Genomic DNA, 13,979 nt, shown 5'->3' with positions numbered 1-13,979 from the left:
TATATATAAATATATAAAATATGTTACATATATGTTTTAAGATATTCAAGATCATATTCGATTTGAAATTTCGATAATAATTTGTATCTATTTTTATGCTTTTCAATCTGGATATGTTTTGCATTTGATTAAGATTGCATCCATTTTTATGGGTTGATATATGTATTATATCTTTTTTGATTTGGAATTATATGTAATATATATATATATATATATATAATGATTACAGTTAATGCTTAAAATTATATATGCATTACTATGTTAGTGTGTGAAAGTGTATATATATAATGCTACATATATGTTTTAAAATATGTAAGATCATATTCGATTTGAAATTTCAATAATGATTTGTATATATTTTTATGCTTTTCAATCTGTATATATTTCGTATTTGATTAAGAGTGCATCCATTTTTATGAGTTGGTATATATGTAATATATCTTTTTTGATTTGAAATTATATTGTGGGATTAGATTTGTTAATCATAAAATATATCAAATCTGAAAGTTTTAATTCTAAGATTATAAAAAATCTCTCAAAAGGTATATCAAAGGAGTAGATCAGAGAATATAGATTCATGAATTCAGGTATGACTTTGTATATTTGTTTTATATTATGTGTGATAATCATGATATTCAAGATCCTAGGATTGGTATTTCACAAATCATCAGGAAATATCTAACAATTAATCCATAAATGTGGTTGTTATGTTGTTAAACAAGAATGTTATATCGTTTAGGAGTGCGATATGATGTTATGTTGTTAATTCATATGCGTAATCTAATATTATGTTGATTAAATAGTTCTTACTAAATCAATTTTATATCATAATATTGAAGTAATAACTTTGTTTTTTTATGTTTATTTGAGTAAAATGAATTATATTTAATAGACAATTTAAATTATGTTTAAAACTTTAAATTATATTCTATAAAAAATTTCTTGTTAATTGACTAAATAACATATAAGATTGTAAAAAACAAACAGATACTTACATAGATTTCTCACAATTATTTTTAATATTTTTGAATTTGTGGGTACCTGTAAATCCGCTAGGTACCAAAGAATCCACATATAGGAGACTCAGTGGATATTAGCATGGATATGGGTCCAAAAATGAAGCAGTGAGGCTGGTCTGGGTAATACACTCCCTAATCATACTAAAAGGTAGTTACAATTAAACATATAAGATGATTAAACTAATAGGAGGGATGCGTTTACACTCAAGTTAAGTTACACTGGTTATACTCGATCTCAAGCATTCATTTTCTTAAATCCACAGACCAAATGGGTGAGTGCAATAAATAATGAGGGAGAAAAAGAGAAATCTTAAATAACTTATTGCACCAACTTATTTAGTTTATTGAATTCAAGAAAATGAATGACTGAAATTGAGTGTAACTAGTTTAACTTAATTTGGGTGTAAACAAATTCCTACTCTTAAACTAATAGAAATCTACAGCTACATGAAATCATATATATATCAGGTATATAAACCAAACATTACTTATACTTTTAGAATTGTATATAATATGAAAAATAAAAAATATACATTATTCGTATACGCAAATAAAAATAGATGTTTTGAATATTTTTAACTACTTATCATTTTTCAAGCATGAGATATAATTAGAATAATATTATATATACCTATTTATTTGACACAATCCCTTGACACCATCCATAAAGAAAAGGGTTTCACACTTCCCTCTCTTGCTGTATATCTCATTCCTTTTATTTCTAAAGGGGATGGTGAGAAGGTGTTGATTTCAAATAATGGCACAAATAACATTACTCTATGATAACACCTAGCTATTTCACGTTTTCAACAATTTGGATTTCATATCCATTAAAATTGCTTTTAGAACTTGAACTAGAAGTTCAAAATTGTGACGTTTTGCAATTTAAGAAAATAAATTTGCCGAGGTTTGAAAGAGTTCCCACTAGGCCACTAGACATATGTTGAAACAAATAAAACCGGGTTGGGAACTTTACTATATGAATTCAAGCTGTGATTGAAAGCAAAGAGGTGAGAAAGGAACAAAGATACGTACAAAAAAAAATGCGATTGAAAAAGATACTTGTTTTGTTTTACCCATTACTTCCATTATTATTTATTTTTAGCCATTACTTCCATTATTATTTATTTTTAGCCATTACTTCCGTTATTAATTATATGAATTTAATATTTATCCACAATAAATATAAATATTTTTGTACTGTAATGTAAGAATATCATCCATAAATTATATGTACTATTTTTACTTAAGAATAATGATAATTAACATATCAATGATGGATGGTGTCTAATACACAGCAATAGAAAAAACCTTACATTATCATGAATACATTATTTTTTAAATAAATAAACGTAAAGATATAAACATGATTATTAAAAATAATAGACAATAGAAACTCACTCCATTTCCTATTTCTATTCAGGGGCTAAAGGAAATCACTAAAACCAAACCTGTATTAATCTTCTTCAATGTGCAATTTGTATAATTTTGTACATATAGTCTATCTACATCATTACAAATCTGTCCTACAATTGCTACTACTTTTTTAAATGTGGTTGAAATTTGAACACCGAGGGCTATTATGTAGCTCAACTTGTACATAGTTTTTTGCCTTATTCAAATTGAACTAAGTCAAACCAACCCCTAAGAGATAAGGACATGAACCTCCTAATAAAAAGAACCCCTCAAGATCATATTTGCAGTCAAGTTTGAAAAAGGAAAAATGATTGATAGTGGTACCAATTTACATTTGACTTAAATAAAAAGTATTTGATTTCTCTAGCAGTTTTGAGAAGACATTCAAATGCATATCAATTAATTCATATTGTATTATTCCATGTCAACGCAAGTTTCTTCTATTTCATTTTTATTTACATCTGGTCTTGCGTATTTACTCACCAGACCCAACTGATCGTTTGACTGCGACGGTGACGAATATAATAAAGTGAAATAAAATAGAAAAAAATAATACATTACTATTATTTATATAGGTTTGGCACAAAGAGGTGGAAAAATATGTTTTTGCTAGACTACATTAAAGGAAGCAAATTTATTCAAGTTAGGAATATTTATAATATAGGGAAGCTAACTCTAAAAAAAGAGTCAAAACAAAATTGTTTTTATTAACATAATTGAGATAGACTACCTTCTGCATATTCTTTCAAAGGACTTGTGCACAAAACACTTATTAATTATATTTTTCAAGTCATTGAAATTAAACAAAATAATATATAAACTTTCATGAAATATAATTATTCATTTAACCACATTGCATTATTCAATTTTGTTAAAAGAGTGACGTTGCATTTTTATATCAAATGTTCTTCCCCCTAATTGGAGAGTACGGTAGAAACGACTCGAAACATAATTCAACTCAATTTAACTCCATAAAGATTTGTTCAGCTTGAAAATTGATACGAGTTTGATAAGAGTTATTTTTTAGCTCGATTGCGGCTAGATTAAAGTTCGCAAACTGTTCGGTTCAGTTCAAATTGGTTCATTTGGACAACTCAAAAAATCAATTCATTTTTTAAAAATATTGCAAAATGTTATATATATAACTTCATATATATGTATCGAGTCAGCTTATGAACTTAATGAGTCAAACTGTATCTGATTTACAGCTCAAGTCCGACTCATTGATTTATGAACCAAGTTTATCAAACTAAATAACAAATAAAGTTTTGAACGAATACTGAATTAATTCAATTCATTATCACCCTGTTGAGGAGTAATTTTAAGGTGTAGAGATCATTGAGGTGAATATTGATTCTCTCAACAAAACATTTTTCACCCATGTAATAGTGATCCAACATTTGATTTGCTACTCAACTATTTACCACCAACTATATTGAGTCTTATAGGTACCCATTTAATTTTAAAAGTCATGTTCTACTTAATAACTTAAACACATTCTTTAGTGTCTATTATTAGAGTTTAATAGTTGTGCACTTATAATATATAAAATATTTACATTTTAAACACATTATTTACCATGTATATATTATTTTTACTGAGTAATCAATAATTATTAACATGTGAATAATGAGTAATAGATTTCTATTGTAAAAAACTTCATACTCAATAATTATTTACCATGAATATGCAATTAGATTGTTGAAATAACTCGGGTTCACGAGTTAGCCCGTATCAATTGGTTGTACACTTTCGAAACGTAGCCCAATAAAATACATAATTTGTGGTCAGTTATTTAAGAGAACAATTAACATAAATAACAAGGGTTTCAAACTTCGAGTAGTGTGTGCTAAATGCTAATACCTGAAAATTGAATTTCCATGTCTTATTCAAGTTTGCTTAAATTGATATGATGTTATCTCATTCTTTGGTACAACTTATAGATTCCAGTTTTTGTTTATTTTTAAAAAACAAACTTAAAGTTGCGGTCTTTATTTGTTTAACTATTTGTGATAAATTATAAACTCAACTTTTATTTATGAAAAATAAATAAAACAAAAAAAACATATCTTTTATGATGAGTTGTTTTTATTGTTTTTTATTTCCAATCAATTTCACTTCTCATTTTACTTCTCAAATTTTAATAACATTTTCATCTTTTTTGGATTGACATTTCATTGGATTATTTCTTTTATCATTTATGCATTATTTATTTTATGGATTATCTAATTCAAGTTTAATAACTTTTATTTATTTATGTGTAATGTTATTTTTAAATATTGATATTGAATTTTTATATTTTCTTTTGCTTTAATAGTTGTAGCCTTTGCCACAAGGTAATTTTTTTTAAAATATATTAAAAATATATATAATAAATATTAAAAAATGTGTATGTAAAAAACAATCAAAATAACCACAACATAAAAAGATTATCTCACACATTTTTTCAATTAACTGTGTAAAAAAATAAAATTTCAGTTTTAGCCAAACAAAAAAGTTTAGTTTATATTTAAGTTTTCATCTAAGATATTCAAATATAAACAATTAATTATATAGTTTATAATCTCACAATTATAAATTAAAACTAAAACATAAACTATATTAAATGGGTGTTATATATATGAAAAATACTAAATATAAAAACTCAACTTAGTAATATCTTGGATTAGTCTTTGATGGTAGACTAAGAAACACTCTTAGTATATATAAAAAATTGAAGTAACAACGGATATTTTAAAAGTATTATACACTTTATAAAAAAATTTGTATGGGGACATCCATTCATATTTTAACATATATGTTCAGTTGTCAACATATTTGGTAATATAAAACTCTTCAATCTTCATATATGCTATATCACCTTTCTTTTCCTTTCACTTAAGAAGAGTGTACTCGTACATCTAGAAAACTTATATGAAGAGACAATATAAGGACAATTAATAAAATATTGTTAATATATTAAAAAATTATTCTAATTAAAATTTATTCTTAAAAGATAAAACCAAAAATTATAAATATATTTGTTTCCAAATATGACATGTTAGATATATCTTTATCTAAGTTTTAATTGATACTTCTGAAGTTTAAATTTTGTTACATTTACCATCCTTCCTATTATACTCATCTCCCATAAAGGGAGGTGGGAGAGATTGAGTGTAAATTAAAATCAACTATCATGGAGGATATCTAATGTAATACATGTAAAACATGGTGCAGTTCATGATGAAAGAGGGAAAACTCGAGTAACCAAGTAGATGTAGAAGATGAACTTGTATATATGAATTGAATTGAATCTTTGAGTATGAAGTATAATATGGTGATTCTCAACTTACATTATGGAGAGGATTTTGATCCTTATATATAAGGCATGAATCAGAAAAGGAAAATAAGAAGCTAACTAATAAAACTGTTTTAACCGAATTAACTACTTTTCCTGCCAAAGTTCTATTTCTTCATTTTCCGGTTTGGGTTTTTGAGTTTGATTTTGGTTTGGGCCAATAAATTCAGTATCCAACAGATTCAATTATAGGTGATATAACTAAGTATAAAAATGAGTATATAGTTTCAAAAAATCTATGGTGTAATTTACTCAAATTTTCACTATGCAGTCCATATGAAGATCTAGATTCAACTTTTGTGTAACTGTATACTGGCTTCATATATTACTTACTATCATATAAGGATAAGCAAATACAAGTGAAATTGAAACATAAATACTACAGAAACTTCTAGAAATCATTCAAACATTAACACGTGATCTTGTCTTTAAATCTTAAATCATACATCCCTACAATCTCTATGCACATAATAATGTAGAAGGGGCAATTCTATTCCCCAGGCCAAAGCAGTCCTCACTGTTCGTCAAAGAGCACACCATCTGTGCCATCTTTGTATATGAAAATTCAGTAAGATTAATGGGCTACTTTGTTGTGGGATAAAGAAGGCATTTGAATAAAAAGTGGAGGAACATGGTAGATACTTCATAAATACTACTTGATTTTCTTGCTAGAAATATTAGGAATGTGTATATATATAGGATAGGGTAAAAAATTGTACATATAGAATGAATTATGTATCATTCATTTATATTTTTTTGTTTAAAAGTTAATAATGATTAAATATGAATCCTAGATGTGATGATGTGAATGCATACATATTTTTCTTGATGGATATTATGTTAACATTTTGAGTTTAATATTTATGTAATGCGATTATAAAGTTTTTTACACGGCCAACATATAGTGGTATAATCCAACATTCATTATCGTTCTTGGGGATATTATGATAATATTTTGAGTTTAATATTTATGTAATGTCAAGTATAAAGTTTTTTACACGATCAACATTTAATGGTATCATCCAACATTTAGTATTGTATTAATTTTGTTTGAGATTCGATGACAATTAATAAATAAATGATATATTATATGGTGACATTGTATTAAATACATATTAATTTCTAATGTTTTTCAATAAGATAATGTAAAAGTGTTGGTCTAGTAATGTAAAACTCCACTAGATCCACAGAAAAATAAAAAAAGTTAAAAGTTATGTTCCTATGAGCAACACTTGTTAAACGTGCAATCATACATCCTAAAAGTAGTCATACATTCTGAAAGTTTCGGTGAATGATATAAATCTAAAATAGATTTCTTTTATAATATTAGATTACCTAAACTATCCGCAACACTTGTTAGATGTGCAGTCCTTAAAAGTAAGTATACATCCTGAAAGTTTCGGTAAATGATTTAAATTTAAAATAGATTTCTTTTATAATATTGATTACCTTCTCTCATCCTTTTTACATGATTAATTCATTATGATAACGTGAACCTTCCAAATTTATAAAACATTAATTAAACTTACAACAACAATAGTCCTACTAGAAAAGAAAAGTCTTTCCCATATTAGAGAACAAAGATAAGAAGCAAAATGAGCACATCCTCAAAAGCCACGTGAAGGGAACATAACATCATCGCTTATGACCCTTGAGCTGAGAGTGAAGGAGGTTTGCTTAGTTTCCACGACAATAAATATTTAAATGAAAGCAAAATTTATGGTTTGAATAAAGATTTGTGAAGTTATTGATAGTTTTACTATTGTTGGCAACTGAAGAGAGAAGAAAAGATGGCAGAAGAAAAAGAATCAACGTCGATTCCACTGAGTCAAGCTGAGAATGCCTCACCCAGTAACATCAACGATCCCGAAGATCCAGCCAAGTCTCCTCCTAATTCTCCCAACTACTCTACTCGCAGGGTTAATCTCTTTCTCTCTCCCTATATATATATATATATATATATATATATATCCATTTTTCTTTTGCTCCCTTTCATATCTAAGGAAACTTACACCAAATATCCACTTAATTATTCTATTTCTCTGTGTTCTACTAATTTCCCTATTTCGTTATTATTTTTTTCACCGTTTAATTACTCTTTCTATCTCTTTCTGTGTTTTACTAATTTCCCTATTTCTTCATTATTATTTTTTTAACACTTGAAAAGTAGGGCTATTTTGTTGGATCTTTCGTCTGGGATATCGATAGTTCAATGACGGGTTGAGACCATTGGGATCTGCATTTTTTTAGCGTTTTGATGAGCAATTGGTTTTATTTAGAAGAAGAAACGAACCATTCAAAACCATTAGCTTTGAGAAATTGATGATTAAATAATAAATTGTAATATCTATGCATTGTGAGTTGTAAATATTTATACATAATGACTATATCATCCACCATATTTGTTTATTATGAAGAGTAAGTCAATGAATAATGCAGTGAAAGGGTAAAACTCATACACTTTGCATGCATTTTATCTCTTAAATAATAACTAAATTGGTATTATGAATAATAAATAATATTATAAAGGGTTATTTCATATTGTGTGATTCTTAAATATACCGAACATTTAGTCTTGTGGAAATTGATACATTGATTATATTGCTTCTAATTAACAAACCAATTTGCTCTTTAATTTGTTGCTAAGTTTGGAAAATGTGGTTTGTTTGATCTTTAAACTGGTGAGAGCAATGTTGCCCCTTGCATAAAATAAGCCTTTGCAATGTCAGGAAAATTCATTGACCTCTCCCGAGGTTTAGCTTAATTAAACATGACATCCGTCTTGTTTCAAAAGTTATACTGATCTCCCTTATAGAGATCATTGTAATTACAATCATGCCCAGATTAGGGGAAGCAAGTTTAGTGATAACTGAGTCTAAATGATGCGCGTGTAGAGGGGTGTCAATGGTAATTAAGTCAAATCTCATGGGTGGTCAATGTGATTGCCCCTTAAAATAATTCCTACAAAAAATACAAAAAAATAATAACAAATTGAAATGTCATCATGGTTGAACCCCTTCGTATCTTGTCCGCCGATATATCTGTGTCAAGGAAAGGCCACAACACCGCATGCCTATTGGCTGTTAGAATTCAAGGCCATTGCTGTGCTATCTTTTTGTCAAACTATAATCATCATCTTGTTTTTATGATGTGAAGTTCTAAATGATGGTGAGCTTTAATGGAAGACAATTGATTATGTAATGTTTGATGTGATATGTAGGTTGTGGAGTTTCATACTATTTCAATAGAAAATCTGTCGTGCTATTGACTCGTTGTGTGAACTTATTTCAGGCTTGCTGCTTTGTTCTTCAGAGTTGGGTCTCAAAGAAATTTATGACCGGATGGTAATGGGCTAAACTAGCTATTGACTTGACTAGTTATATTCATTATGCTTGGCCTGATTATTCATTTCATTCTGAACTTGCAGTGTAGTTCTCTTTCCAGTTGCAGTTACCTTTTTCATTACATGGTGGTTTATTGAGTTTGTGGATGGATTCTTTAGTCCAATGTACACCAGGCTTGGCGTTGACATATTTGGTGAGTTATTTACTTCGCCTTCTATTAATATGGCTTTATTGATTAGATTTGCCTCATGATAAGCTACAAATAAGGGGAATTTTCCATTGTTCGAAATGTTGTATCGTATGTCTAAAAGATAAACACCAATGTAAGTGCAAAGTAATGCGTGCACTTGTAAATTCAAAGATAATAGGTTACACTTTTGTTTTATCAATTGAATAAGAACTGAGGAAGGCATTATGTAACTTATCAAAGTTTAGTGGCTAATATGGAAATACCATATTTGAATTGTATTCTAACCATAGCTGATGAAAAGACTTCTGTTCTAGTCATTTGACTTTAACTTGTTAAACTATAACTCGAGTTACTTATAATTGTAATTGTGTGCAAGTTATTTTTACTACAAGAAGACAGTTAATGTCATAAGTTTGACACTGAAACATTATTTTGGAGTGGTAAAGATGCTGGTTGAGAAATTGCATGACAGTCATGCATTCTCTTAGAAGATTTCTTGTGGGATTCTGATACAAACCTTGAGAGAATCATACCACAAAAGCTAGCCATTGTTTTTGGAGGGCCTAAGACCATATAAACCTCACACCGGAATCCCATACTTTTGATGTAGTGTACAAGTCTCATACCTTGCAATTGGTCCTAACATCCTACCACATTCCGGTGCCCACGTGGGCTGTCTGTGCGCATGCCCTTTGACTATTCAAAGGCGAACACTGCAATGCTGGCATCATCAGTTTTGCTGCTCGTTTGCAGTCGAGAGACATAGTGGAAAACTTTGATATCAATTTGATACATGTATACAACTTGGGATAACCATACTACAAAAGGTAATCATTATGGTTGGAGAGGCCAAGGCCATACAAACCCTGTCACCAGAATCCCATACTTCCGATGTGGGACTCAAGTCTGATACCTTTCAATTGGATCCTAACATCCCACCAAGCTTCGCAGCCCCCACACCCACGCTGGCTGACTGTGCTTGACTAGTCCTGGGCGAACACCACTTGTTTGCAGCCAAGAGAAATATTAGAAAGCTTTAACCTTGGGAGAATCTATCACTAAAGCCAGCTTTTGTAATTGGAGGGCCCAAGTCCATATAAAATCTACACCGGAACCCCGACACTTGGCTCAAGTTTGATACCTTGCAATTGGATTTTGACAGATTATGTTTCTAATGAAAAGGTGTGTCGAACAACTTGTGATTTTTGGTTGATTGCTTATGAGCTTTGTTCCCTTTCTTAACATGTATCTTCCACTGAATTGCTTTTGGTGGATAGCAGGCCTTTTTGTTTTACTATTTCAGAGGATACCTTACCCTCTCTATTGTTGTATTTCCATGGTTTTCTTTCTATGACATTTCTATTTAATCATTTTTTAATATAGTTGTGGAATCCTCTTGCATACTCTCTGTTTCTTATGTTTTTAATCTCTCCACATGATGATCTGGAACTTGGTTTGTGGTGCAGGACTTGGTTTTATCACATCATTAGTTTTTGTATTGCTTATTGGTGTTTTTGTTTCGTCATGGATGGGTGCCACTGTTTTCTCCTTTGGAGAGTGGGTCATAAAGAAAATGCCCTTTGTTAGGCATATCTACTCCGCATCCAAGCAGATTAGTGCTGCAGTATCTCCAGGTATGTACAATCATGTTTCATGTTTGCTTGACAACATAGTGCAATTAGAATTAGAATATAGCCAAAAAGAGAGATATATCAAGGAGATAGTGAATTCCTGTATTCACAGAGATGAGCAATTGCGCAACTTATAGGTTGAGTAGCTTGCTAACCAACAAATTGGTTGATGAAATAGCCAAACGGGTTGTCGCAAAAGAAGTATAAAAAGTTATCTATCCACAATGACTTCAACAGTTCTATATCCAACCCCCCCCAGATGACAACCACAAATCCAAGAAAAATGCACATTGAAGCTTTAGCAAAATCATTCACCAACAAGAACAAATCTAGACTAAAGAGAGAAAATTTACATTCTAAAGAGGGAGGCTAGAAGGGTGATAAAAAACAATAAAAACGACATGCCTTGAAAGTGGGATGACAACAACTAAGAACAGGTGGGAAATGTGACAATTTGAAAATCAACCAACAAAAGGATCACAAACCTAAACTTTGTTCCAAGCGGATACCATGGCCCTGACACCATGTTGAAACTATAGTGTTTAGATATGGAAGGAGGAAAAAAATGATCTTAAATAGTAAATTGTAATTTGAATGAACATGTGATGATATTGCAAGTTGTATGATGATATTGCTATGCAAAAGACATAATATGAACCCATGTTTATGCTAATACTAAACTCCCAATTAAATAAGGAAACAAATCATAAAATATAAATAAAGAAATATCAATATTATAATATTTTAAGCAAATCTAAGATATAAACATTATAATATGAGATATTATATCTTTATCCAAGTATCATCTTTATATTCTCTATAATATAATTTAATATATTATAAATGAGGAGGGATCCACTTACTCTAAGAGTATGATTTTTAAACTTACTCCACATCCTAGCCATCAATTCTAGGGAAATCCAATGGTTTCAGTTAGTGAGTAGATCTAAATCATTAGATGTCTATAGAATTGATGGCTAGAATGAGAAGTAAGATTAAAAAACTTACTCTTGGAGTAAGTGGATCCTCACTCTTATAAAATGTTTCTATATATTCTAATAATTAGTAAAGATCAGAAGATTATCTTAACCTTGATGTTTTTAGCTTAGTCAGATTTAATCATTTGGTGTGGTAAATAGGATTAATTAGGCTCTTCTTCTATGGATCAAAGGCATGCTTCAAATACTTCCCTTACCATTTTTACATGTTAAGCTAATTCCACCTAGTGGAATTAAGATTTGGTTGTTGTTTATCCTCTTTACCTGTTAGCGTTTTCTTTTAAGCCAGTGTGCCTTGCAAATCAGTAAGTAGCAATTTGCAATTAGTCTATATTGTTGATTGATTGACCATTTTCAAATATTGGCGTTTGGTGATAAGGATGTGACATTTGTCATGATGTCCTTTTAATCTTCTGTACAGATCAAAACACCACAGCCTTTAAAGAGGTAGCTATTATCCGTCACCCCCGTGTTGGTGAATATGCTTTTGGATTTATTACATCAACTGTTACTCTACAGGTACTCCTAACTGTTTCTATAAATTTGTTTACCAGCCTCCTCATTTTGTATTAATTGAACATATAAATATTTGTGTTCCCCTTTTAATTTAGAACAGTTGAACTTCACAAGTTATTTATCTGCTTTGACTTGACCATAGTATATGTTTATGGTATTGGAAAACAATATATTATTATCACATATATCACGTGATGCATTATAATGAAGGTGGTGAATTCCATAATTAAATCACAGTTGCAGTTGAATAACGATAGGCTGGGGATCTTGCTTACACTGTAAAATACACGATAGGTTTCTGCTTGAAAAGTTGGGCTCTGACTCTAATACCATGCCAAGATCCAACTATTTCAATCATGTGTAAAATAACATTTGAAGGAAAAAGGGATGGAATCTACGTGACTACGTGTATAAAATATGGTCCTAGACTCCTAGTACAGATATTGTGTGTGTCTGTATGTGATTTAACATGTTTTCTATCTTTAGTTTATATGGTACATCTTGAAGTTAATAATGCTTTATTTTAGCTGTTGTTTCCAGAGTGAATTTATTGTCAAAAACCATGGTTTTTCATTTATCTCATTTTTTATCTGAAAGGAGCTGCATCATAATCCCATTATATATGTATCCTCCCACCGCCAATTTAGTATTATTTTCTATGGAAGATACTATTTTTTTCTGTTTTGTATAATTAACCTTTGTCCTTTTTTCTCCATCCTAGAAAGAAAACGAAGATGAAGAAGTCTGTAGTGTTTTTGTCCCCACGAACCTTTTGTATATTGGTGATATTTTTTTGGTTAACTCCAAAGATGTTATAAGACCAAATCTTTCCATTCGAGAAGGCATAGGTAGATTCTCTTTTCTCAGATTACTATTGTCAACTTTACTTTGTGGAGAATTAACCGTATATGGTGATTTCCCCCCACCTTCAAGTACAAATTTGATGGAGCATATCTGTTATCCCAGAAAGTGTGTCACTTGATGTAATTAGTCATGAACTTTTAACTTAAATATGTTTTTTCAACTAATCACATCAAGTGATATATGGAGTGGTACACTTTGTGGTGGTACAAAAGACGTGCTCCCCAAATTTGGACTGTCATTTGACTTATAAAAAAAAATCTTAAACCATTATCTGCATAATTTACTGATTTTAAACTTTAATGGTGCACCATTTGTTTTGATGCTGATGCAGAAATTATCATTTCTGGGGGAATGACTATGCCACAGTTTCTATCTCCATTGGACAGAGCTCCTCAACCGAACGAGAGAATTCCATTGAACATAATTGGATAAAAGCATCAAAGCAATGGACCTGCAGTTTATGATAGCATTTCTTTGTAATTGTCATCCATTAACATGGATTTGTGCATGTGGTAATGGAAATGTTAAGATAGCTTGTAATGTAATTATAGTCCTTGTATTCCCTTAATTGAGTTTCACATCTATTCCAGCCTCAAAGATGATTATGTTGCAGGTATTTTCTGCATCCAATATACATTTCAATTTGATCAAATCTTTAATCCTT

The 13,979-nt window shown here is 29.9% G+C and overlaps 1 protein-coding gene across 4 annotated transcripts; it reads left to right on the top strand.

The window, feature by feature from the left end:
- The first annotated feature begins 7,355 nt into the window (after positions 1 to 7,355).
- On the top strand, positions 7,356 to 13,979 carry LOC109338194 (protein LIKE COV 2-like). 4 transcript variants are annotated; one of them, XM_019575367.1, is made up of 8 exons: positions 7,356 to 7,443; positions 7,551 to 7,691; positions 9,064 to 9,116; positions 9,200 to 9,309; positions 10,773 to 10,940; positions 12,357 to 12,454; positions 13,173 to 13,299; positions 13,647 to 13,979. In XM_019575367.1, the coding sequence occupies exons 1-8, from the start codon at positions 7,417 to 7,419 to the stop codon at positions 13,745 to 13,747; spliced, it is 825 nt and encodes a 274-aa protein (XP_019430912.1). In that variant the 5' UTR covers positions 7,356 to 7,416; the 3' UTR covers positions 13,748 to 13,979. The 4 variants fall into 4 exon arrangements, with proteins under 4 accessions (XP_019430912.1, XP_019430911.1, XP_019430910.1 ...); XM_019575366.1 differs by having other exon boundaries at positions 7,360 to 7,443; positions 7,542 to 7,691; XM_019575365.1 differs by having other exon boundaries at positions 7,402 to 7,443; positions 7,527 to 7,691.

This window comes from Lupinus angustifolius, unplaced genomic scaffold (genome assembly GCF_001865875.1).
Source record: "Lupinus angustifolius cultivar Tanjil unplaced genomic scaffold, LupAngTanjil_v1.0 Scaffold_19_42, whole genome shotgun sequence".
NCBI classification, from domain to species: domain Eukaryota; kingdom Viridiplantae; phylum Streptophyta; class Magnoliopsida; order Fabales; family Fabaceae; genus Lupinus; species Lupinus angustifolius.
The sequence above is the reverse complement of the archived record's forward strand: the minus strand, read 5'-3'. Positions and strand labels throughout refer to the sequence as shown.

What these genes read in the sequence shown, in the direction of transcription:
- LOC109338194 (XM_019575365.1), top strand. Translation starts at nt 7,417, where the DNA reads ATGACCCTTGAGCTGAGAGTGAAGGAG. An exon ending in TAGTGCTGCAGTATCTCCAG is followed by an intron (nt 10,941 to 12,356) that starts GTATGTACAATC and finishes TCTTCTGTACAG; the next exon opens with ATCAAAACACCACAGCCTTT. An exon ending in CATCAACTGTTACTCTACAG is followed by an intron (nt 12,455 to 13,172) that starts GTACTCCTAACT and finishes TCTCCATCCTAG; the next exon opens with AAAGAAAACGAAGATGAAGA.